At 38.7% G+C, this 22,614-nt stretch overlaps 1 protein-coding gene across 2 annotated transcripts in view; it reads left to right on the forward strand.

Moving 5' to 3' along the window:
* Positions 1–22,614, forward strand: part of PDE10A (phosphodiesterase 10A) — a 347,007-nt gene that overhangs the window by 178,985 nt on the left and 145,408 nt on the right. For both annotated transcript variants that reach the window (XM_033234261.1, XM_033234262.1), the window contains exon 3: positions 22,084–22,112. In XM_033234261.1, coding sequence (XP_033090152.1) covers positions 22,084–22,112 — 29 coding nt within the window. The remainder of the gene's footprint in view (positions 1–22,083; positions 22,113–22,614) is intronic.

Below are 22,614 nucleotides of genomic sequence, written 5' to 3' on the forward strand. Positions count from 1 at the left end.
ACCGCATGTTCTCACTCATAGGTGGGAACTGAACAATGAGATCACTTGGACTCGGGAAGGGGAACATCACACACTGGGGCCTATCATGGGGAGGGGGGAGGAGGGAGGGATTGCATTGGGGAGTTATACATGATATAAACTTTATGCACATGTACCCTAGAACTTAAAGTATAATAATAAAAAAAAATCATTAGAAGGACTCGAGGGGTCGTCTCTAGGCAGAGCGACGAAGAGAAGCTTTCAGGCCCCAGAATTTCACATCATTGGCTGTGACTGCGGAAGTTGCTCCTTGTCTGTAGGAAGCCCAGGAATCTGGTGGCTGTGGATTGATACTCCTCAGGAAAGTGGGAACCGCAGGCCCTGCTTTCTTCCCACTTAACTCAGTTCTGAATTCAGTCTCACCTTAGTAATAGTACCTGATAAGATGCTAGGAAATCTGAAAATGTAGTTTTTAGCTTTCCAGCCTAAGCGGAACAAAAGGGAGCTCCCAGAGGAGGTTGGAATGTATGTTAAGCCAATTATGATATCTGCCACCGTATTTCTTTTAATCTATTTAATATATGAGGTTTCCACGTAAAGTCTTACTTGGAAATAAAAGCTAGTCCTATTGAGAAACATTTGAAAAATCAGTTGCAAGATTTAAATCACAGTGTTCAGTACCAAAAGCTTTAGATTTTCTGATAGTAAATGAATGACTATCTCTAAGCACATTGACTTGAACCCCAAGAAGCTGTTGTTGTGGCTACAGCTGTGCTGGAGAACCGTAGTGAGTCTTAGAGACCTCAGCATATTGGGCTGGGATCATGCTAGAGATGAAGAATGTTCAGTCATTTATCTAAGTTAATGATGCTGGAATTTATTTTTAAACAATTCTGAATATTTAATGCTATCATGGTTTTTTTATAGTTTTAATAAATCTATACTATATTTTATATCATATAGATTTATTATATACATTAAATACACATATATGTATTTAATATAGGTATTTAATAAATCTATAATATAGTTTAAATAAATCATCATAATACTAAACTCTAATGCATTTTACTTTAACCACATGACCTCTTTTCTCTCTTTAGTGGTTATCTTCTCAAATTTTCCAAAATGATATTCTAAAAAAGTTATTCCTCCTTAGGCTATAATTGTTTATATATATAAACAATTTTATATATAAATTTTATATGTATAATTTTATACGTATAAAATTTTATACGTATATATAAAATTTTATACGTATAAAAAACAATTTTATATATATAAAAAAGACATATGAAGGTTATATGTCTACTTGGTAGGATTCTAGAATTATTCCCTGTCATCAGTTTTATAGATTTTTAGAGAGCCACAAGTAGCAGTGCTTTTGAATTATATAGCCTTTTCCGCAAATAAATGCTTAATTCACTTTTGTAATTGATTATAATTAACAAATGCTAAAAAAAGAATTTTATGACAATAATTTTGGCTTTCTTTGTGGAAATACAGTAGCAAGATTGACTTGGATATGCAAAATAACATAATTTTATTACCTAATCTTATTCTGCTTTTGGGTTATATTTCCCACTGTTAGTGGAAAACCATTTTATTCATAAAGATCTTTCAGTTACTTGTTTTTTTTTTGCATTAAGTTCATTTCTTTTGGATACTTGGTCTTTTAGATACTTAGTCTTGGGTAAATATCTAAAAGTAGGATTTCAGAAAGTACCAAACTATTTTCCAGAGTTGGTTGGTCTGAGAGTTCCTGTCTTAACGGCTTCTTTCTAACTTTTCTTTGTTCCAGTGAACAGATGGATAGATTGGGAAACTTAGGGAGCATCATAGTAGTGAAGAAAAGGAGGCTTTGGCTTTTCAAGGTTGAGTCTCTGGGTTCTTATTGAATCTAGTGCCAAGTTTCCCAGGCCTGTTATTTCTTGATGGGCAGAGACCTGTGGCTGTCCTTGCCCAACAGGCCTCTGCATGAACTCTTGTTCTTCCTGCTGGCCCCTTAAGTTTTGCTGAAAACTCCTTATTGCCAGAACAACTCCATCGTTCCCTGTGCAGACTGCATTGGTTTGCTTGCCATCCAGCCCCCCGCCTTCTTCCATGTGGATGTTGATGCTGTGCAGAATAATTCGAGGTGGTTTTAAGGGGAAGGAATAATATTCGTCACGTTGAAAAGTTCTTAGTAAATGTGGAGAAATAACCTTGAGGTTGTTTGTGGCTGTGAAAAGAATTTTAGGGCATGAAGGACACGTGAACATCTCTCCTGCTGCTGCCCTCAGCTGGTGTTGAAGCGTGGGTCCAGGAGCACACCCTAGGCAAGATGGGATCTTGAATGGAAACCCAAGCCAAGAGTGGAAGAAAGAAATCATGGGGCTTGCTTCCCATCGAGTTCAAGCCTAAGGAGAAGACATACTTTTCTTGTTTCTTTGTTTAATCAGCTTTATAGAGGTATAATTTACACACAATAAATCTGATCAAGTGTGTAGTTTAATGAGTTTTGATGCATGTATACTATCCTGTAACCACCATCCCAATCAACGTTTCTGTCATCTCAGAAAGTCCCTATACACCTCTCTGCAGGTAATGTTCCCTCCTACACCCTACACCCTCCTTTAGTTCCTGGCAACCTCTGATCTGCCTTTTGTCATTATAATTTGTAGAATTTCCTGTAAAGACACTCATGTAGTGTGAAGCCATTTGCGTCTGCTTTCTCTCACTTAGCATGATGGTTGTGGGATTTGCAGAGGTGGTTGTGTGTATTGGTACATTCTTCATTTTCGTGGCTCCGTAGTATCCCATTGTTCAGATACGCCGCATGTTTAACAATGTACTGTAAAATCCCATTGCTTCACATTCTTTTAATTTTCTTTATTCTAACGGGTACTTGGTAATATCTCTTTTTATTATAATTTGGATTTTCCTAATAACTAAAAATATTAAACATTTTAATGAGTTTTTCATTCCTATATCTTCATTTGTGAAGAATCTATTCAAATCTTTTGCTGCTTTGTAAATTTGGGTCTTCATCCTCTTAGTATTGAGTTGTAAGAAAACTTTATGTATTTTAATTATAGGTCTTTTGCCAGATACATATTTTGAAAATACTTTCTCCCAGTCTGTGGCTTTTATTTTCTTAACAGTGTCTCTTGAAGAGCCAAAGTTTTTAAATTTGATAAAGTCTGTTTTATCAATTTTTTCTTTGATGATTTGTGTATTTTGTGTCTACTGTAGGAAATCATTGCCTAACTCAATATATTCTCCTGTTTTCTTATATACATTTTACAGTTTTCACCCTTATATGTTCATCTATTTATTTTACGTTAATCTTTATATATCATGTGAGGTAAGGGTTAAGGTTAATTTGTTTATGAATATCCATGTCTTCCAGCACCATTTGTTGAAAAAGCTTATCCTGTTTTCATTGAATCACTTTGGTATCTTTGCCTAAATTCACATATATGCATATGTCTATTTCTACATTCTGTTTCGGTTCATTGATTTGCATGTCTCTCGTTTTGTCAGTACCACACTGTTTTGATTAATGTAGCTGTGTAGGAAGTCTTGGAATGTAGCATAACTTCTGCAACTTATTTATTTTCAAAAAGTGAATTGCTCATCTGGGTCATTTACATTACCATATACATTTTACAGATCCCTTGTCAAGTTTGGCAGAAAGCCTGTTGAGATTTTGAAATGCCTGTATTTACTCTACAGATCAAGTTGGGGAAAATTGATAACAATTCTGATCCTTGAACAGGATATACTTAACTATTTATTTAGGATTTGAAGTTCTCTTACCATGCATTTTGTGACCTTACTAAACTCACATATTCATTCTAGTAGTTTTTTGTAGATTCCTCAGGACTTTTTTTTTTTTTTTTTGTATTTTTAGTAGAGAGAGGGTTTCACCATGTTAGCCAGGATGGTCTCAATCTCCTGACCTCGTGATCCGCCCACCTTGGCCTCCCAAAGTGCTGGGATTACAGGCGTGAGCCACCACACCTCGCCTCTTCAGGACTTTTTACCTAGGTGATCATGCCATCTCTGAATAGTTGTTGTTTTTTTTTTTCCTTTTTGATCTATGTTGGATACATAATACCTATTATATATAATGTTAAATATATGTAATTTGTATGTATGTGTGTGTGTATGTATATACAGTTTTTTAAATTTTACTGAAAAGGATAGTGGTGAGAATATTGAATAATGTTGAATATAATTTGCATATTCAGCATGGTAGAAATACAGTTGTATGTTGTCGAATAGGAGCGTGGAGAGCAGATTCTCTTGCCTTGTTCTCCATCTTGGTAGGAAAGCATTTAATCTTACACCGTTAGGTGTGATGCTACCTGTAGATTTTCTATAGATTCCTTTACCATGTAAAGGAAATCCCCTTAAATTTTAGTTTGCTATGAGCTTTTGTCCTAAGTGAACATTGACTTTTTTTTCCTATGTGTTTAAATCACTAGGATCACTGTCTTGCATTGCCTTGTGTTCAGTGTCTAAAAACTTTCATTTCACGTATTTTCTTCTGATTTTCTAAAGTTGTTTATTACTAGAAGGCAATTTCTGTAGCAGTTAATCCTTCATAAGCAAAAGTGGAACATTGTTTTTAATACTATAGTTAGTTTTCTTTCAGCGTATGGATAAAATTGCCTTTTATAAAAGTATAAAGTTTTGTCACTTATTTCAAACTATAGACAAAGGGAAATGAACCTTCATTGATCATTGCTATAAGCTGCTAATAGTTTTAAATTAGGTAAAATGTCTTAATACAGAATTGTCTATGAGCTATAATTGCCTAACTGATACAAAAGAAATATTGAAGAAGTTGGATTGTGTGTTAACACACAATTCAGCCACATTGCTGAACATCGTAGACTATTCATTTTTTTTTCTATTTCTAGTCTTTATTAGCTAATATCTGTCTCAAGGGCTCTAAGCATTTGCCTGGCTTCTTATTTCTTTGAGTGGTATTGATAATAAATAAAACATATGTCCAGTGTACATGTGTGTATTTTGTAGTATTTTGTAGTGAGGCTGCATTCCTTCTGGAGATGTAAGTGTACTTGAGGCAGGATCGTGCTTCACTGCCATGGAGTAAACAACATCCTCCTCTGCTGCTTGTCCCTTGGCTGCAGTTGACCTGATCAGACTCTTCCCCTTGGCTTTTTTTCGTATGTCTGCTTTGTCAGATGGTCTGAAGCAGAGAGAGAACCACTCATTATCTTCACCTATCTGCGGACATTAAGAATTTTTTTTTTTTTTTTTAATGAAAAGTACTCTGGTCTCGTAATTTTCAGTGTTCACAGAAACCAAGAAGAGACTTAATATTATAAATTTATTCTATCTAGTGCACATTTGATCTAATGTCAAATAAGTGGAATGAATGTGAAACTACTACCTGCAGATATAATAGAGCTGCTATTTTAATTTTTCCTTTGAACAGTTTTAGAAGAGGAGTTCTAAGATGCACAAATGAAGTTAGTAGTCATTAGAGTAATCATGGACTCTGATAATAACAAAAGCATTTTCAAAAGTAAGTTAACTGATTTTCAGACAGCTAGGAACTTTTACAGCACATGACCCAGCTTATTATTCAAAATGAGAAAATTTAGTCAACAACTTTAAACCTCATTCTGAGTTCTTAATGTTTATATTCCTTTTAGTGCCACGATCTTATACTGTGAACACTTTCCAGTTAGGATCTCTGCTGATAGAGTAATATGTGATAGCCAAATTTCATGGAATCTTGTACACCTCAGAGAATTGCTAGAATCTGGAGGTGAACAATACATTCCGGGATTTTTTTTCCAACCTCAGAAAAGTACCAGGTCACACTTTGATGCTAAACCCTTACTGTTACTGATTTTTTTTTTTTTTTTGAGACAGGGTCTTACTCTGTCACCCAGTCTGGAGTACAGTGACAGGATCGTGACTCCCTGCAGCCTTGAACTCCTAGGCTCAAGTGATCCTGCAGCCTTGAGCTCCTAGGCTCAAGTGATCCTCCTGCCGTAGCCTACTGCCTCAGCCACTTGAGTAGCCAGGACTACAGGCACATGCCACTGTGCCTGGCTATTTTTTAATTTTTGTAGACACGGGGTCTCATTATGTTGCTGCACCTGGTTTCGAACTCCTGATATCAAGCTATCCTCCTACCCTAGTTCCCAAAGTGCTAGGATTACAGGTGTGATCCACCGTGCCTGGCCTAAATTGTTATAAATACAGTAAGAAGGCTTTGGACTTCTCATTTCCCCACATCCTCAATACTAAAGCAACATAATAAAAATGCTTCTAAAGAGGCACAAAACATTGTAAGAGTTTTAGGAAGGCTTAGTAAATTTTCATTCATAATTCTAAAGTCTCTTAGCTGTTTATAAATAGCCATTTGACACTATGAATTTTGAGGTATTATTGAATATCCAAGTTAAGGCAGTGAATAATCCCTCAAATGTCATGATCATAGATATGTTTATATATTTCAGCAGCTCTTAATGTATCGGCAGATATATTCAGATAACTATAAGAAAAAATTTCGTGTCTTGGCCTCTCTGGGGTAGATTTTGCTGAGGTTTCTGATGGTGAAACCTTAAGGTTGGTTGCATTTGCTCTTGGTCCTGGTAGCATCTAGGTTCAAGTTACAGAATCAACACAGTTCTAGATCATTTAGAGATAACTAAGTTCTATGAAGTGAACTGTGGAAAAGAAGAGTAACATATATATTACATGACTGTATTATGAGGACTTTCTTGAACTTCGCTTTTATGTCCTTGATAAGTGAAATCCAATTTACACATGATCTTTTCTTTTAGATATGAGAGAAAACTATATCATCTTATGTAAATAGTAGTTATGCTAGTATATATATAGATATTTCTCATGTCTCTAAAATGAAATAAAAGGAAGGTACTTTGCAAGTTGTTACATTTTCTATAGGAGAAGAACACCTGTGGTTCACACTGTGGCTTCACTTTCCATTTATGGAATTGGAAAGCTTCATGTTAATGTCACTGATGCTGATGGTGATGGGATGGTGTCATTCTGTTTATATATAATTAAGTACAAAAGATTATACTACAACATTGTATGTCAGAAAATGTGATTACAACAAGTTATTAAAAATCATTACAATCTCTCAGAGAAGAAAATGATTGCTTCTCCTTTTTTTTTTTTTGATATGGCTTGTGAACTTATATGTGACCCCCATTTTTTATTTCTGACAAAAAAAATCACAAGTATGTAGTTCTTTATATCTTCCAACCATACAGTGATTTGTAGTTTATTTCACGTGTTGTCATCAGTAACTCTGCAAAGTAGCAGGTTTATTAGCGCAGATCAGTTAACATGGTACTCCGGTTCTTGGTTACATGACTCATGTTCTTCCACAAATGCCTAGCTTTTGATGCTTAAAACATATGTAGTAAGAATGAAGATAAAACAAACTGATTTTGGAAACCATATTTAATAGTTTGACAAAGAGATTTTAAACCTCTGGTCAAAGTAGCAATTTCTAGCATTTTAGCACTCTTTTCGTGACCAAATAAAAATGTTCTGTATGCAGAAACATTATTATCAGTGTCTTAATCATCACAGAATCATTTTGGAATGATTTTATTTTTCAGTAATATAAAAGAAATATTAGATGTGGTCTCTTATTGTCAAGAAATTTATATTTAATTAAGAAGTTAAGTCCTTCACGTGTGTCCAGCTATCAGTGGAAGGCAGAAGAGAGTTAAGTTGAATGGACAGGAACAAAACAATTTATTGAGCATTCTCTCTGTGTCAGAATTATCCATATCTCATTTAATCCTAACATCATCCTAAATCATCTCATTTTAAAAACAAGGTAGGCAAATTTGGAAAGGTAAAGAAACCCATGTATGGTTGGGAAGTGAAGCTAAGATTTGAAAACAGATCTATTAACTCCAAACCTGTCTTCCTTATTTCTGTCATATTCTGCTTTCCTAACAGGAAAAGAACATAGAAAAGTTCTGAGAGAAAGGAGATCAGTGGGCTTATTGCTCTTGAGAGTCCCTCTCAGACTAGAAGTTGAGCTGAGTCTTGAAGGACTTAGTATTTGGAAATAACGGGGTCATCTTCTGTGGCAGGAGTATGGCAGGCACACTTGCGTCTCAACGTCTTTGTGCAGGCTGAGCCCTCTGCTTGGAGTTTTTTCCTGGGTGGCTGCTTTGTTTATTTTAGCTCACCTTGTCCAGGAGACTGCTGCAACCACACTTTTTTATACCGCATCCTGCTCCCTATCCTCTTCCCTTATTGCCTCCTGATTCCCCTTATCCTGGTCTGCATTCTCCCAACCAAACGTTTCCAACTTGCTGTATGATGTAGTTATTTATCAAGTGTATTGACAGTCACCTGCGTTTAGAATGCAACTTCCTGAAGACAAGGATTATTGTCTCTTTTTTATTCTCCAAGATATTGTAAACATAAAGAACTGTGACAGGCACTTAGTAGGTACTCAGTAAATATTTGTTGGAAGATAAAAGGACTTTGAGTTAATAGTGAGTAAAACATATTTGAGAGTGTAGTGAAACCAGCCTTATTGGAGTGAAAAGAGCCTTATGTGTTGTGTATTCCAGTTGGATCAATAGAGCCAAACCAGACTAGAGCAAAGGAATTTATTATTTTGTAAGAATGAGAGTTTTCTACAAGATTTTATTTTAAGTAACAATGTATTAATTTAATGATGTAAAAGTAATATCCTCATAACATTTTGTTGCATTTTAAAAAATGCTCTTTTGAGTGTTTTTAATTTTACCTGGTAAAATTGACTTCATAGGGAAATTAGCTATCTTGCATATTTAAAAAGTCCCTAAGTAAGGCAGGCTTCAAGGTTGGCTGATTAATTTGGCTGGAAATGTCTCTGAAGACTCAATTTCTCGTGTCTTTCCCCTCCCTCTTTTTCTCCTTCCCATCCCTTTCTCTCTCCCTTTCCCCTCCACCCCCTCTCCCTCTCTTCCCCCTTCCCCTCCTGTCTCCCCTCTGTCTTCCTTGCTGTGGTGGTGTTGCTTTCAGATTGATACCCTCGTGATTATCACATGGCTGCCACCCCTGGCTAGGTCTGAAAAGCTTTCTTGTTTGTGGTTCTCTCAAAACCATGAAATTTAAGTCATTTTCTTCAGTCTGATTGGGCCAATGGAGACACTTATTCAGTGTCTGGCATGAAGTAGAACTTTTGGTAAAGACTTGTGGATGAATTGTTAAGACGGCATAATTGTTAGAGATGCTAGAAATGGGTGCGGGAGGTTGAATGTGCTGCTTCAACTCCTAAAATACAGATGTATATAAAAAATGAATGTTCATGGAAATACTTATCTCCCATAAAGAGAAGATAGGTGTGCTTCACTTAGAAATATTAAAATAACTGGCCGGGCGCGGTAGCTCACGCCTGTAATCCCAGCACTTTGGGAGGCCGAGGCGGGCGGATCACAAGGTCAGGAGATGGAGACCATCCTGGCTAATAATAACTACAGTCTGAAAGACAGGTTGAGATGGATGGTGTTGGAGGATAGAGGTGCAGTGAAGTCAGTCACAAAGGTCTCCATAGTACCACTGTGTGACGTAGATTTCTTTCCTCATCCAATGGAATGAGCGCAGAAAGCAGGCTACTTATTCATGGAAGATTTAGTAAAAATGACCCTATGTTAAACCTCAAAGAGATGATCAATTAGAGTAGAAATTGTTCAAAACCCATTCTCAGGAACTTTGTACCTAGTTCATATGAAAATCACAATTTAGAATTTGGAATGCAAAATGTGGTTTTCAATATTAATTTCTAATACAGGCATTAAATGATCAGTTTTCTTTATTCTGGATTTCTTCTTTGTTAATTATATGTGTGTGTGTGTGTATATATATATATATATATATATATACGCACACACCATGGAATACTACGTTTGTTGTGTGTATTACACACATACACACATGCACACACCCCATATTTTCTTTATCCACTCATTGATTGCTGAACATTTGGGCTGGTTCGATACTTTTGCAACTGTAAATTGTGCTGCTGTAAACATGCATGTACAAGTATCTTTTTTCTATAATGATTTCTTTTCCTCTGGGTAAATACCCAGGAATGGGATTGGTAGATCAAATGGTAGATCTACTTATTTCTTTCATGAATCCCCACACGGTTTTCCATAGAGGTCGTACTAGTTTCAATTCCCATCAACAGTGTAAGAGCATTCCGTTTTCACCACATCCACTCCAACATCAATGATTTTTTTATTTGTTTATGGCCATTCTTGCAGCAGTAAGGTGGCATCTCATTGTGGTTTTGATTTGTAGTTCCCTGGTGATTAGTGATGTTGAGTATTTTTTCATAGGTTTTTTGGCCATTTGTGTATCTTCTTTTGAGAATTGTCTATTCATGTCCTTAGCCCACTTTTTGATGGGATTGCTTTTTTTCTTGCTGATTTGAGTTTCCTTGTAGATTCTGAATATTAGTCCTTTCTCAGATGTACAGATTGCAAAGATTTTCTCTCACTCCATGTGTTGTCTTTTTACTCTGCTGATTATTTCTTTTGTGATGCAGAAGCAAGGAAGTCCCATCTATCTTTGCTTTTGTGGCATTTTTGCTTTTGGGTTTTTGGTCATGAAGTCTGCCTAAGCCAGTGTGTCTAGAAGGGTTTTTCTGATGTTATCTTCTAGAATTTTTATGATTTCAGGTCTTAGATTTAAGTCTTTGATTCCATCTTGAGTTGATTTTTGTATAACGTGAGAGATGAGGATCCAGTTTCATTCTTCTACGATTATCCCAGCACCATTGGTTGAATAGGGTGTTCTTTCCCCACTTTATGTTTTTGTTTGCTTTGTCAAAAATCAGTTGACAGTATATGGCCTTATTTATTGGTTCTCTGTTCTGTTTGCATTGGTCTATATGCCTATTTTTATACCAGTACCATGCTGTTTTGATGACTTTGGCCTTATAGTATAGTTTGAAGTTGGGTAATGTGATGCCTCTAGATTTGTTCTTTTTGCTTAGCCTTTCTTTGGCTATGTGGGCTCTTTTTTGGTTCCATATGAATTTTAGGATTTTTTTTTTTCTAGTTCTGTGAAGGATGATGGTGGTATTTTGATGGGAAGTGCATTGAATTTGTAGATTACTTTTGGCAGTCTGGTTGTTTTCACAGTTTTGATTCTACCCATCCATGAGCATGGGATGTGTTTATATTGTCTATGATTTATTTCAGCAGTGCTTTGTACTTTTCCATGTAGCAGTCTTTCACCTCCATGGTTAAGTATATTCCTAAGTATTTTACTTTTTTGCAGCTATTGTAAAAGGGGCTGAGTTCTTGATTTGATTTTCAGCTTGGTCGCTGTTGGTGTATAGCAGGGCTACTGATTTGTGTATATTATTTTTATATCCTGAAACTTTGCTGAATTCATTTACCAGTTTTAGGAGCTTTTTGGATGAGTCTTTAGGGTTTTCTAGGTATGTGATCATGTCATCATCAAACAGTGACAGTTTGACTTCTTCTTTACCAGTTTAGATGCCCTTTCTTTCTCTTGTTTGATTGCTCTGGCTAGGACTTCCAGTACTATGTTGAATAGAACTGGTGAAAGTGGGCATCCTTGTCTTGTTCCAGTTCTCAGAGGGAATGCTTTCAGTTATTCACATTCAATATAATGTTGGCTGTGGGTTTGTCATAGATGGCTTTTATTACCTTAAGTTATGTCCCTTCTATGTCAGTTTTGCTGAGGGTTTTAATCATAATGGGATGCTGTTTTGTCAAATAGTTTCTCTGCATCTATTGAGTTGATCGTGTGATTTTTGTTTTTGATTCTGTTTATGTGGTGTGTCACATTTATTGACTTGTGAATGCTAAACCATCCCTGCATCCCTGGTATGAAACCCACTTGATCATGGAGGATTATCTTTTTAACATGCTGTTGGATTTGGTTAGCTAGGACTTTTGCATCTATGTTCACCAGGGATATTTGTCTATAGTTTTATTTTTTTTGGTTGTTAAGTTTTTTCCTGGGTTTGGTGTCAGGGTGATACTGGCTTCATAGAATGATTTAGGGAGGATTCCCTCTTTCTCTATCTTGTGGAATAGTGTCAACAGGATTGGTACCAATTCTTCTTTGAATGTCTGATAGAATTCAGCTGTGAATCCATTTGGTCCTGGACTTTTTTGTTGGTAACTTTTTAATTACCATTTCAGTCTTGCTGCTTGTTATTAATCTGTTCAGAATTTCTATTTCTTCCTGGTTTAATCATGGAAGGTTATATATTTCCAGGAATTTATCCATCTCCTCTAGGTTTTCTAGTTTATGCACATAAAGATGTTCACAGTAGCCCTGAATAATCTTTTGTATTTGTGTGGTAGTGTTTGTAATAGCTCACATTTTGTTTCTTATTGAGCTTATTTGGATCTTCTCTCTTCTTTTCTTGGTTAATCTCGCTAATGGTCTCTCAATCCTATTTATCTTTTCAAATAACCACCTTTTTGTTTCATTTATCTTTGTATTTTTGTTTGTTTGTTTCAGTTCATTTAGTTCTGCTCTGATCTTGCTTATTTCTTTTCTTCTGCTGGGCTTGGGTTTGTTTTGTTCTTGTTTCTCTAGCTCCTTGAGGTGTGACCTTAGACTGCCTACCTGTGCTCTTTCAGACTTCTTGATGTAGGCACTTAATGCTGTACACTTGTCTCTTAGTACCGTTTTTTCTGTATCCTAGAGGTTTTGATAGATTGTGTCACTATTATAGTGTAGTTCAAACCCAATGATCATTCATTCACAGTTATTTAACTTCTGTGTATTTGTCTGATTTTGAGGATTCCTTTTGAAGTTGATTTCCAATTTTATTCCACTGCGGTCTGAGAGAGTCCTTGCTATAATTTTGATTTTCTTAAATTTGCTGAGATTTGTTTGGTGGCCTATCTTACAGTCTGTCTTGGAGAATGTTCCACGTGCCGATGAACAGAGTGTATATTCTGCAGTTGTTGGGTAGGATGTTCTGTAAATATCTGTTAAGTCCATTTGTTGTAGGGTATGAGGTAAGTCCATTGTTTCTTTGTTGACTTTCTGTCTTGATGACCTGTTGAGTGCTGTCAGTGGAGTATTGAAGTCCGCCACTATTATTGTGTTGCTATCTATCTCCTTTCTTAGGTCTTTTATAAATTTGGGCGCTCCAGTGTTAGGTGCATCTATATTTAGGATTGTGATATTTTTCTGTTGGACTAGTTCTTTTATCATTATATAATGTCCCTCTTTGTCTTTCTTAACTGCTATTGCTTTAAAGTTTGTCTTGTCTGATGTAAGAATATCTACTCCTGCCACTCGCTTTCAGTGTCCATTTGCACGTAATATCTTTTTCCACCCCTTTACTTTAAGTTTATGTGAGTTCTTATGAGTCAGGTGAGTCTCTTGAAAACATTAGATATTTGGTTGGTGAATGTATTTTCAAATTTTTTGGAGACTGGGTCTTGCTCTGTCCCCCAGGATGGAGTTCAGTGGTGTGATCTTGGCTCACTGCAGCCTCTACTTCCCGGGTTTAAGGAATTCTTATGCCTCGGCCTCTTGAGTAGCTGAGATTAGAGATATATGCCACCACACCCAGCTAATTTTTGTATTTTTAGTAGACATGGGGTTTCCCCATGTTGGCCAGGCTGGTCTTGAACTCCCGTCCTCAAATGATCCACCTGCCTCAGAGTCCCAGAGTAGCATGAACCACCATGTGTGGCCTTGGTTGGTGAATTCTTACCCATTCTGCCACTCTGTATCTTTTTAAGTGGAACATTTAGGCCATTTACATTCAATGTTAGTATTGAGATATGAGGTACTATTGTATTCGCCCTGCTATTTATTGAATACCTTGGGTATTTTTCATTGTGTTGTTGTTTTATAGGTCCTGTGAGGATTAGGCTTTAGAGAGGTTCTATTTTGGTGTGTTTTGAGGATTTGTTTCAAGATTTAGAGTTTCTTTTATTAACAGCAGTTCTCATAGTGCTGGCTTGGTAGTGGCGAATTCTCTTGGCATTTGTTTGTCTGGAAAAGTCGTTATCTTTCCTTCGTTTTTGAAGCTTAATTTCACTAGATACAAAATTCTTGGCTGATAATTGTTTTGATTGTTTAAGGAGGCTAAAGATAGAATCCCATGCCTTATGGCCTGTAGGGTTTCTGCTGAGAAATCTGCTGTTAGTCTGACAACTTTTTCTTTATAGGTTACCTGCTGCTTTTGCCTCACAACTCTTGTGATTGTTTCCTTCATCTTGACTCTAGATAATCTGAGGACTATGTGCCTCGGCAATGATCTTTTTGCAGTGAATGTCTCAGGTGTTCTTTGACCTTCTTGTATTTGGATGTCTAGATCTCTGGCAAGGCTGGGGAAGTTTTCTTCAATTGTTCCCTCAAATATGTTTTCCAAACTTTTAGATTTATTTTCTTCCTCAGGAACACCAGTTATTCTTAGATGTGGTTGTTTAACATAATTTTAAATTTCTTGGAAGCTTTGTTCTTTTTTTAAGTTCTTTTTTTCTTTGCCTTTGTTAGATTGGGTTAATTTGAAAGTCTTGTGTTTGAGTTCTGAAGTTCTTCTATTTGTTTGATTCTATTGCTGTGATTCTCCAGTGCATTTTGCAGTTTTCTAAGTGTCTCCTTCATTTCCAGAAGTTGTGATTTTTTTTTTTTTTTTTTTTTAGTTATGCTCTCTATTTCACTGGAGATTTTTCCTTTGATATCCTATGTCATTTTTTTAATTTCTTTAAGTTGGATTTCACCTTTCTCTGGTGCCTCCTTAATTAGCTTAATAGTCGACCTGAATTCTTTTTCTGGCAATTCAGAGATTATATCTTGCTTTAAGCTCCATTGCTGTTGAGCTGGTGTGATCTTTTTGGGGGTGTCAAAGAACCTTGTTTTGTCATATTACCAGAATTGTTTCTCTAGTTCCTTCTCATTTGGGTAGACTATGTCAGAGGGAAGGTCTGGGACTCAAGGGCTGCTGTTCAGATTATTTTGTCCCATGGGGTGCCCCCTTGATGTGATTTTCTTCCCCTTCCCCTAGGAATGGGGCCGCCTGACAGCTGAACTGCAACAATTGTTATTTCTCTTCTGGATCTAGCCACACAGCAGAACTACTGGGCTCCAGCTTGTCACTGGGGAGTGTCTGCAGAGAGTCCTGTGATGTGATCTGTCTTTAGGTCTTTCAGCCGTGGATACCAGCACCTGCTCCAGTGGAGGTAGCAGGGAGTGAAATGGACTCTGAGGGTCCTCGATTGTGTTTTTGTTTAGTGTGCTGGTTTTGTGTTGGTTCTTCTCCAGCCAGGAGGTGGCACTGTCAATAGTGCATCAGCTGAGGTTGTAGAGGGAGAAGACAAGCTTGCCCTAGGGTCACCTTTGGGTAAATATTCTTGTTTCTCCAGTGGTGGGCAGGGTGGGCTTTGACTTTGGCCACCAGGGCAGGTAGAGAAAAACCATCAGGTGGAGGCAGGGTTAGGCATGTCTGATCTCAGACTCTCCTTGGTCAGGGCTTGCTGTGACTGCTGTAGGGGACAGGGGTGTGGTTCCTAGACCAATGGAGTTATGTTCCCAGGGGACCTCTGCTATCACATATAGGTCACCAGAAAAGTGGGTAAAGCCGGCAGCCACAGGCCTCACCCAGCTCCCATGTGGCCCGCAGCCCAAAAGGCTGGTCTCACACGCACCATGCCCCCAACACACTGAGTTTATTTCCAGACAGCTAGTGAGCAGGGCTGAGAACTTACCCCAGGGTACAAGCCTCCATCTGAGAAAGCAAGTGAACCCACAGTTCCTCAGCTGTCCCACGGAGCCTGCAGCTGCAATCCACCTCCTACAAAGGGTCTGTGGATTCTCTAGGCTTGCCTGGGGTGTTCCTGTGGTAGTTCTTGGAGCAAAAGTTCACAATGTAGGTTTACACAGGCTGCTCTGTCCACCCGAATGGGAGCGGCAAGTTAGGCCTGCCTCCTATTCACCATTTTCCCAGATTTTGATTTAAAAATATTTAAAATTAGCTTCTTACCATGAAAGCTACACTATTAAGTTCTTGCTGTGAATGGTGTGCTTACTATGAAATCCCCTTAGCGCCTTTTTTTCCTGTAGACTGTTCTTGCTAAGGCTTTTAAAAAATATTAAAATGAGGTTTGGATCAAAGATGCTTTATCTTTCTCTAAAAATTAAATTTCTCTTTAACAAGCATAGATATTTATTTTCTGAAATTATTTCATCTCTTCATTTCCTAATTTATTCATCCCACTGGAATGCAAGCTTATCGAGATCAGAGATACGTTCCTGGCACGCAGTGGTCCCTCAGTAAATATTCGTTGAACAAACACCTGTTTACAAAAACCCTATGCTGCATGAAAATTAGTCTCCTCTGGACCTTCTTTCTTTTTCTTTCTTTCTTTCTTTCTTTTTTTTTGCCAATTTTTTCCTCATCAGTACCTCAAAATTTGGTATTCATGGCAATATTTTTCTTTCCCATGTTCCTCTAACCTTTTATTTCAAAGAGAGCTTCATTGCTGATCTGAGTGAAGTGCTGTTCTGGCACTTCAACTGTGAGTGTGTGCTGGAAGTGTACAGGGAAAAGGGAACATTCTACCCCGTGGGTTCTTAACCTGAAATTCCTGTACGATCTGCAAGGAGTCATGAACTGCACGAGTGGGAAGGGGCCGTATTCCCTCTCTCTTACCTTGAAATGGTCTTTGGGCTGGGGGAGGATGATCTTTTTCAGTAACAATTTATTTTGTTAACTTATTTCACTTTGAACTTGTAAGGTGGCAGAAGTTAGGTACCTTGTCCAAAGTAATGTCACTAGTGACTGCAGGTCTGGGCTTCATACCTTAGTCCATGCTCTAAACCAGCGTTTCCCAAACTTTTGGCACCAGGGACCAGTTTTGCGGAAGACAGTTGTTCCACAGACTGGTCGGAGGGGGTGGTTTCAGGATGATTCAAGCATGTTACATTTGTTGTGCGTTTTATTTATATTATTATTACGTTGTATTATGTAATGAAATAATGATACAACTCACCATGATGTAGAATTAGTGGAAGCCCTGAGCTTGTTTTCCTTCAACTAGACAGTCCCATCTGGGGGTGACAGGAGACAGTGACACCTGAAGTGTGTCACTTATGTCCAGGCTACTCTGTAATCTCTTTGTGGTTGCTGTCACTACAGAAAACCCTGCTTCACAAAGACAGGTTGTTGGACATGGAAGCAGACTCTTCAGTGCTTTTGTGGCAACCTCAGGATATTCCACCTGGACCTTCATCCAGAACATATGGAGATTTGAAGTTGTCTCAAACATATTTTTAAAGCCACTGTCATTTGCCATCTCAAGCAGCTGATCCTCTCCTAGCACAGACAGTCGATTCACCAGGCTTATTCACAAGTGGGTTGCGGATTCATTCCTTCCCAGTTCGGGGTTCTTTTGTGGTTGGGAAGTATCGCTCAAGCTCTCCTGAAAGCTGAGGTGGTGATCCTGCGTCAGCTGGAGGAAAGAAGGCCCTGGCTCTGTCTCTTTCACAGTCTCTGCTAATGTTTGAAACATGTCAGAAATCCCAGTATTCCCTCGTCACGCCTGTAATTCCAGTTTGGTTTTGAATGCAGCCGCTTTATTTGCCGACTTGAACACAGCTGTCATTCTCCCCTGAAGTGACAGATTGAGTTCGTTGAACAGGTTAAATAGGTCACACAAGTAAGCAAGTTTTGCAGCCCATTTTATGTCACTGAAATGTGCTGCCAATGGTGACTTTTTTTCTAAAAGAAATCTCTGGAGTGGTTTCAAAAACTCTGGCCAGAAATCTACCTTTAGAAAGCATTTCACTTCCGTGTATGAGAAGGTGTGTGTGTTCTGCGTCCATCTCCTCACAGAGCTGTGCGAACAGACGTGAGTTAAGGGCATGTACTTTAATGTGGTTGATAATTTTAATCACATTCTGCTAAACATTGTTAAGTCCACGTGACATTTTTCAGCTAGCCAGCATTTCCCTATGGATGACACAATGCGTAGACTAACATTCAGAAGCAACCTAAGGAACTCCAGTGGCACAGTCGGTTAGTGCGTGGTACTTATATACGGAAGTGACCTGTTTGACCTGAGTAGTGAAACCAGAAAGCCGTCCAGTCATGGCAGCTGCTCTGTCCATGTGTACACCAACACAAAATGACCAATTTAGTTTTTCTGATATGTAATCATTCACAGACTAGAATAGTTCTGCAGCTGTGGTGTTGGCTGGCAACAAAAGTGCACATAACATATCTTCATGCACATCCCCCTGAAAAATATATCACACATTAACAAGCATGGTTGCCTTGCTGTCAACATTGGTAGACTCGTCAACCTGGATTGTGTGCCACGGTGATTCATTAATCTCCTTTTACAGTTGTGTCTCAGTATCCTCTGCTATCTCACTAATTCATCTAGTTATGGTGCTAGCCGAAAGAGGAACACCTGCTACCTTTTGAACTGCAGCCTCTCTTAAAAGTTCCCAGGAGATGTCCTTAGTAGCAGGCAGGATCAACTCTTCACCAACAATAAAGGGTAATCTCTTAGCTTCAGCAACGCGGTTAGCCACTAAGAATGATGTTCTTGGCCGGGTGCAGTAGCTCATGCCTGTAATCCCTGCACTTTGGGAGGCCAAGGCGGGTGGATCATCTGAGGTCAGGAGTTCGAGACCAGCCTGGCCAACATGATGAAACCCCGTCTCTACTAAAAATACAAAACATTGGTCAGACATGGTGGTGGGCACCTGCAGTCCCAGCTACTCAGGAGGCTGAGGCAGGAGAATTGCTTGAACCTGGGAGGCAGAGGTTGCAGTGAGCTGAGATTGCATCATTGCACTCCAGCCTGGGCAACAAGAGTGAAACTCTAGCTCAAAAAGAAAAAAGCTCTCAGTGTAGACGCATTTGATGAAGTTGGTCGCCTTTAATAATTGCCTGTGTTCTTGGTGTCCACATTTAAAAATTTTTTTTTGAAAACTCCAAAGGCTTGTCTTTTTTTTTTTTTTTTTTGAGACGGAGTCTCGCTCTGTTGTCCAGGCTGGAGTGCAGTGGCGCCACCTCGGCTCACTGCAACCTCCGCCTCCTGGGTTCAAGTGATTCTCCTCCCTCAGCCTCCCAAGTAGCTGGGATTACAGGTGTGTGCCACCATGCCCAGCTAATTTTTTTATTTCTAGTGGAGATGGGGTTTCACCGTGTCAGCCAGGATGGTCTTGATCTGACCTCGTGATCTGCCCACCTTGGCCTCCCAAAGTGCTGGGATTACAGGCATGAGCCACTGCACCCAGCCAGGCTTGTCTTTTAATGCAGGGTACTTGGTCTCCATGTGGCAATGCAGTTTTGAAGGTTTCGTGGCTTCCTTGGATAGCTGGTCACCACATATACAAAGTGGACTTGGAGAATGTGCATCACCTGTTGCAGTGAACCCATAATTTAAATAGGACTTGGTATTTTCTTTTAAATACAGCTTTCTTTTCGTTGGCAGTCTTAGAGTCTTCTGTTTTCTCATGATTAGGTCTTCCCCCTTTTCAAAGAAGCTCTACAGTGTTGTCTGTCTTTTACTCATTTCAGCTAGGATTGACTTTGGGCTTACCAAAACTGTGACTGAGACAAGTGCATAGTGTGGGAAAGAGGTGCAGATGGAAGTGGTAAATAAAATAATAGGCAGGTCACACGTCGACTGAATAAGTGTCAGATTCTAGGTTAAAGCTGCCACGAGATGCAGCTGTGCAATTTGAAGCACATCAGCTCACTTGCCACTGTAAAGCCTGCCACCAACCAGATGCAGCTTGTCACTTGCCTCTCACTGATAGAGTTTTGATATGTGTCTGCCAGCAGTTAATTTTCTGTGATCTCTGTGTAGTCAGACCTCCCTGCTAATGTTAATCTGTATTTGCAGCCAGTCCCCAGCGCTAGCATCACCACCTCAGCTCCACCTCAGATCATCAGGCATTGGATCCTCATAAGGAGGGCACAGCCTAGATCCTTAGCAAGTGCAGTTCGTGATAGGGTTTGCGCTCCATGAAAATCAAATGCCACTGCTGACCTGACAGGAGGCGGCGCTCAGGCAGTAATGCCAGTGATGGAGAGCGGTTGTCAATACGGACGAAGCTTCGCTCACTTGCCACCGCCCACCTCCAGCTGTGTGGCCCGGTTCCGAACCCCTGCTCTAAACCACTGTCCATCATATGTATTCCCACAGTGCAACTCTACTGTAGAAGAGAAAGTAAAGTTTCTGTCTTCAACATGCTTAAATTTTTCTTGGGCAAGAGAATTCAACTAAATGAAAATTCCAATTATCAGAAATAGGAAGCAATGTTCCCTTACACAAGAAATCCCACTGTGTTCATTAATTTTCTCAGCTAAGTAAAATACTATAGTTTTTAAATATACTAGACTTAACATTGATTTAACTAAAATTGAGTGTTAAGTTGGAGAAAATGATTTTCTAAATCAGCTCCTAAGGTGAAAAGCCAGAAATCGGCTATAGGTAAACTTTTTTCTTTCAAATACTTTAAATTGCCCATAAAGCAAAACTTGTTGATTTTGTAAACACATGTCATAGGCTATCTTATGCACACTCAAATTTGAGAAGTACTAACTAAGCAAGACTAAGAGAAAAAGCCAAAGGAACATTTATTTACAGATGTCTGGACATTCACACTGTCCTTGAACTAATTTTCAGATCTGTAGTGGTGACTAGCAGAGGGTAGAAAATTCCACAATGTCATAGCTAGGTGACTGCATGCAGTCTTGGTGTTAAACCTGTTCACACATTGCTCCTTTTCATTATATACTTTTTAATTGTTTGACTTTTTCAAACATTCTCATTAAATGTTTTAGATCAAAACTTTAAAAAAATTAAAAGCACATATGTCTCTGTAACTTTAGAATCTGTTAATAAATTTGTTGTAATGATTAAATAGTCTCATCTTCAGAGAGGATTAGGAGTTGAAGAGTAAATGAAATATTTCTGTGGTGCCACTTCAATGTAGAAGACAAGACATTTTTCCTATGACATCATTACATGTGTTACATTCTTAGGGAAGTCAGAGGCCATACTCTAACCATTATGCAACAATGGTAAGAAAATATATGAGCAATTGTGTATTAATACAGTAATACAAAAACTAGGTACTGTCGATCTGAATACCTACTGTCCTAAAGCATTGAGCTACATTCCAGTTTTGGTACATTAAGTTCGTTCTGATGGTGACAGACAACAGGATTTGATTGCTCAAGAAGACACAGGAACCAAAATGGCAGTCCTTGCAGATCTCAAGTTTATTACAGGAAAAAGACAGCAAGGAGCCTGTCGATGCCAGACTGAGCTCCAGGAGCCTCTCCTCTTAGGGACACACACTTTCTCACAGGCCAGAATCAATGACCTGTGTGTGCAACACTCAGAACCATGGACTGAGAGTGGGTGTCTGCCAGCTTGTTCTACACCCTGTTGGTCACACAGGCATTTTCTTGCCTGTAGCCAGCCCCAGTGGGAGAGCCTTCCAGGGATTCTCACCTAGACCCTGTGCAAACCACCCCAGTCTCACTTTACCAATCAGCAATGCTGACAAGCTGGTATAAACAACCCCCGAACTCCTCAGACACATGGAACAAAGCAGCACTGTTATTAGTGGGTATGTTTCACGCCTTGACCAGAGTTCCATGCAGGTACATTTCTTATTTCAGCAGAACAGCTCACACCAGCTCCAGGTCTGCTGTAACCTTCAAAGCACGAGTGTGAAAGGTCATTTGGGATATTCATGTGGGTTGTATTGTATAGAATACTGAAGTGTTATCAACCCCATTTTCGGTATGTGTGGTTGAATATACCACAGTGTAGCTATTCTTACAGGCATATCATGTCCATTTTAGAACCTCTAGAAAGGTAATGCAGTGGTGGTATTTCAGTTTCCCTGTGAAATTAATGTATACTTCTTAAGTCATAATTTGTTATGTTCAACTTTTACAGTTTTAAAAAATCAAATTTGTAGATTTCATAAGAGGAAGCATTGCAAGAAACCATTCAAGTTTATTGAAAGCAAATAACATATTTTGTATTTTAAAACCTACTCAGTCTCTGATTGTGTTTTTCCCTCTTCCTTCTCTGTCCCCAGATGAATCGGCTCCTAAGGAAGTCAGCAGGGTAAGTAACGTGAATATTATTTTTACGACTACAATATAGGAAATGAATGTTTTATTTTTCAGTACCCTAACACATTAAGTGTTAGAAAGATAATGGCAAAAACTGAATTCCCTCTCCAAAGTATCACTCGTTAATATGGAATAAAGTCGGTAGAGAGGGTGCAAATTGGAGGCCTCAATTCTGAATACGGCACACAGATGCATTTTGTTCGGCTACACGTGCCTGTGGGATTTTCTGAATCAGTTGCCAACATGTAGAAATTGAGACACTGTAGTAAAGGTTGGATTTCTGGCTTCTCTGGAACCAGAAGGTAACGTCACTCTCACAGGGCAGCAGTCTTCCCAGGGTGGGAAGCGGAAGCTGCCTTCAGATGCACGATGTTCTCGAGTCAGCCTCAGTCCTCCATGTAGCCGGCTTTACTCATGTCTGCTACCCGCCCAGCCTCTGCCTTTGAGTTCATGCACTTTCTTTTTGGGAGAACAAAAGACAACTCATGTGTTGA

The sequence above is a fragment of the Trachypithecus francoisi genome, unplaced genomic scaffold, assembly GCF_009764315.1.
Source record: "Trachypithecus francoisi isolate TF-2019V2 unplaced genomic scaffold, Tfra_2.0 Lachesis_group15, whole genome shotgun sequence".
Taxonomy (NCBI): Eukaryota; Metazoa; Chordata; class Mammalia; order Primates; family Cercopithecidae; genus Trachypithecus; species Trachypithecus francoisi.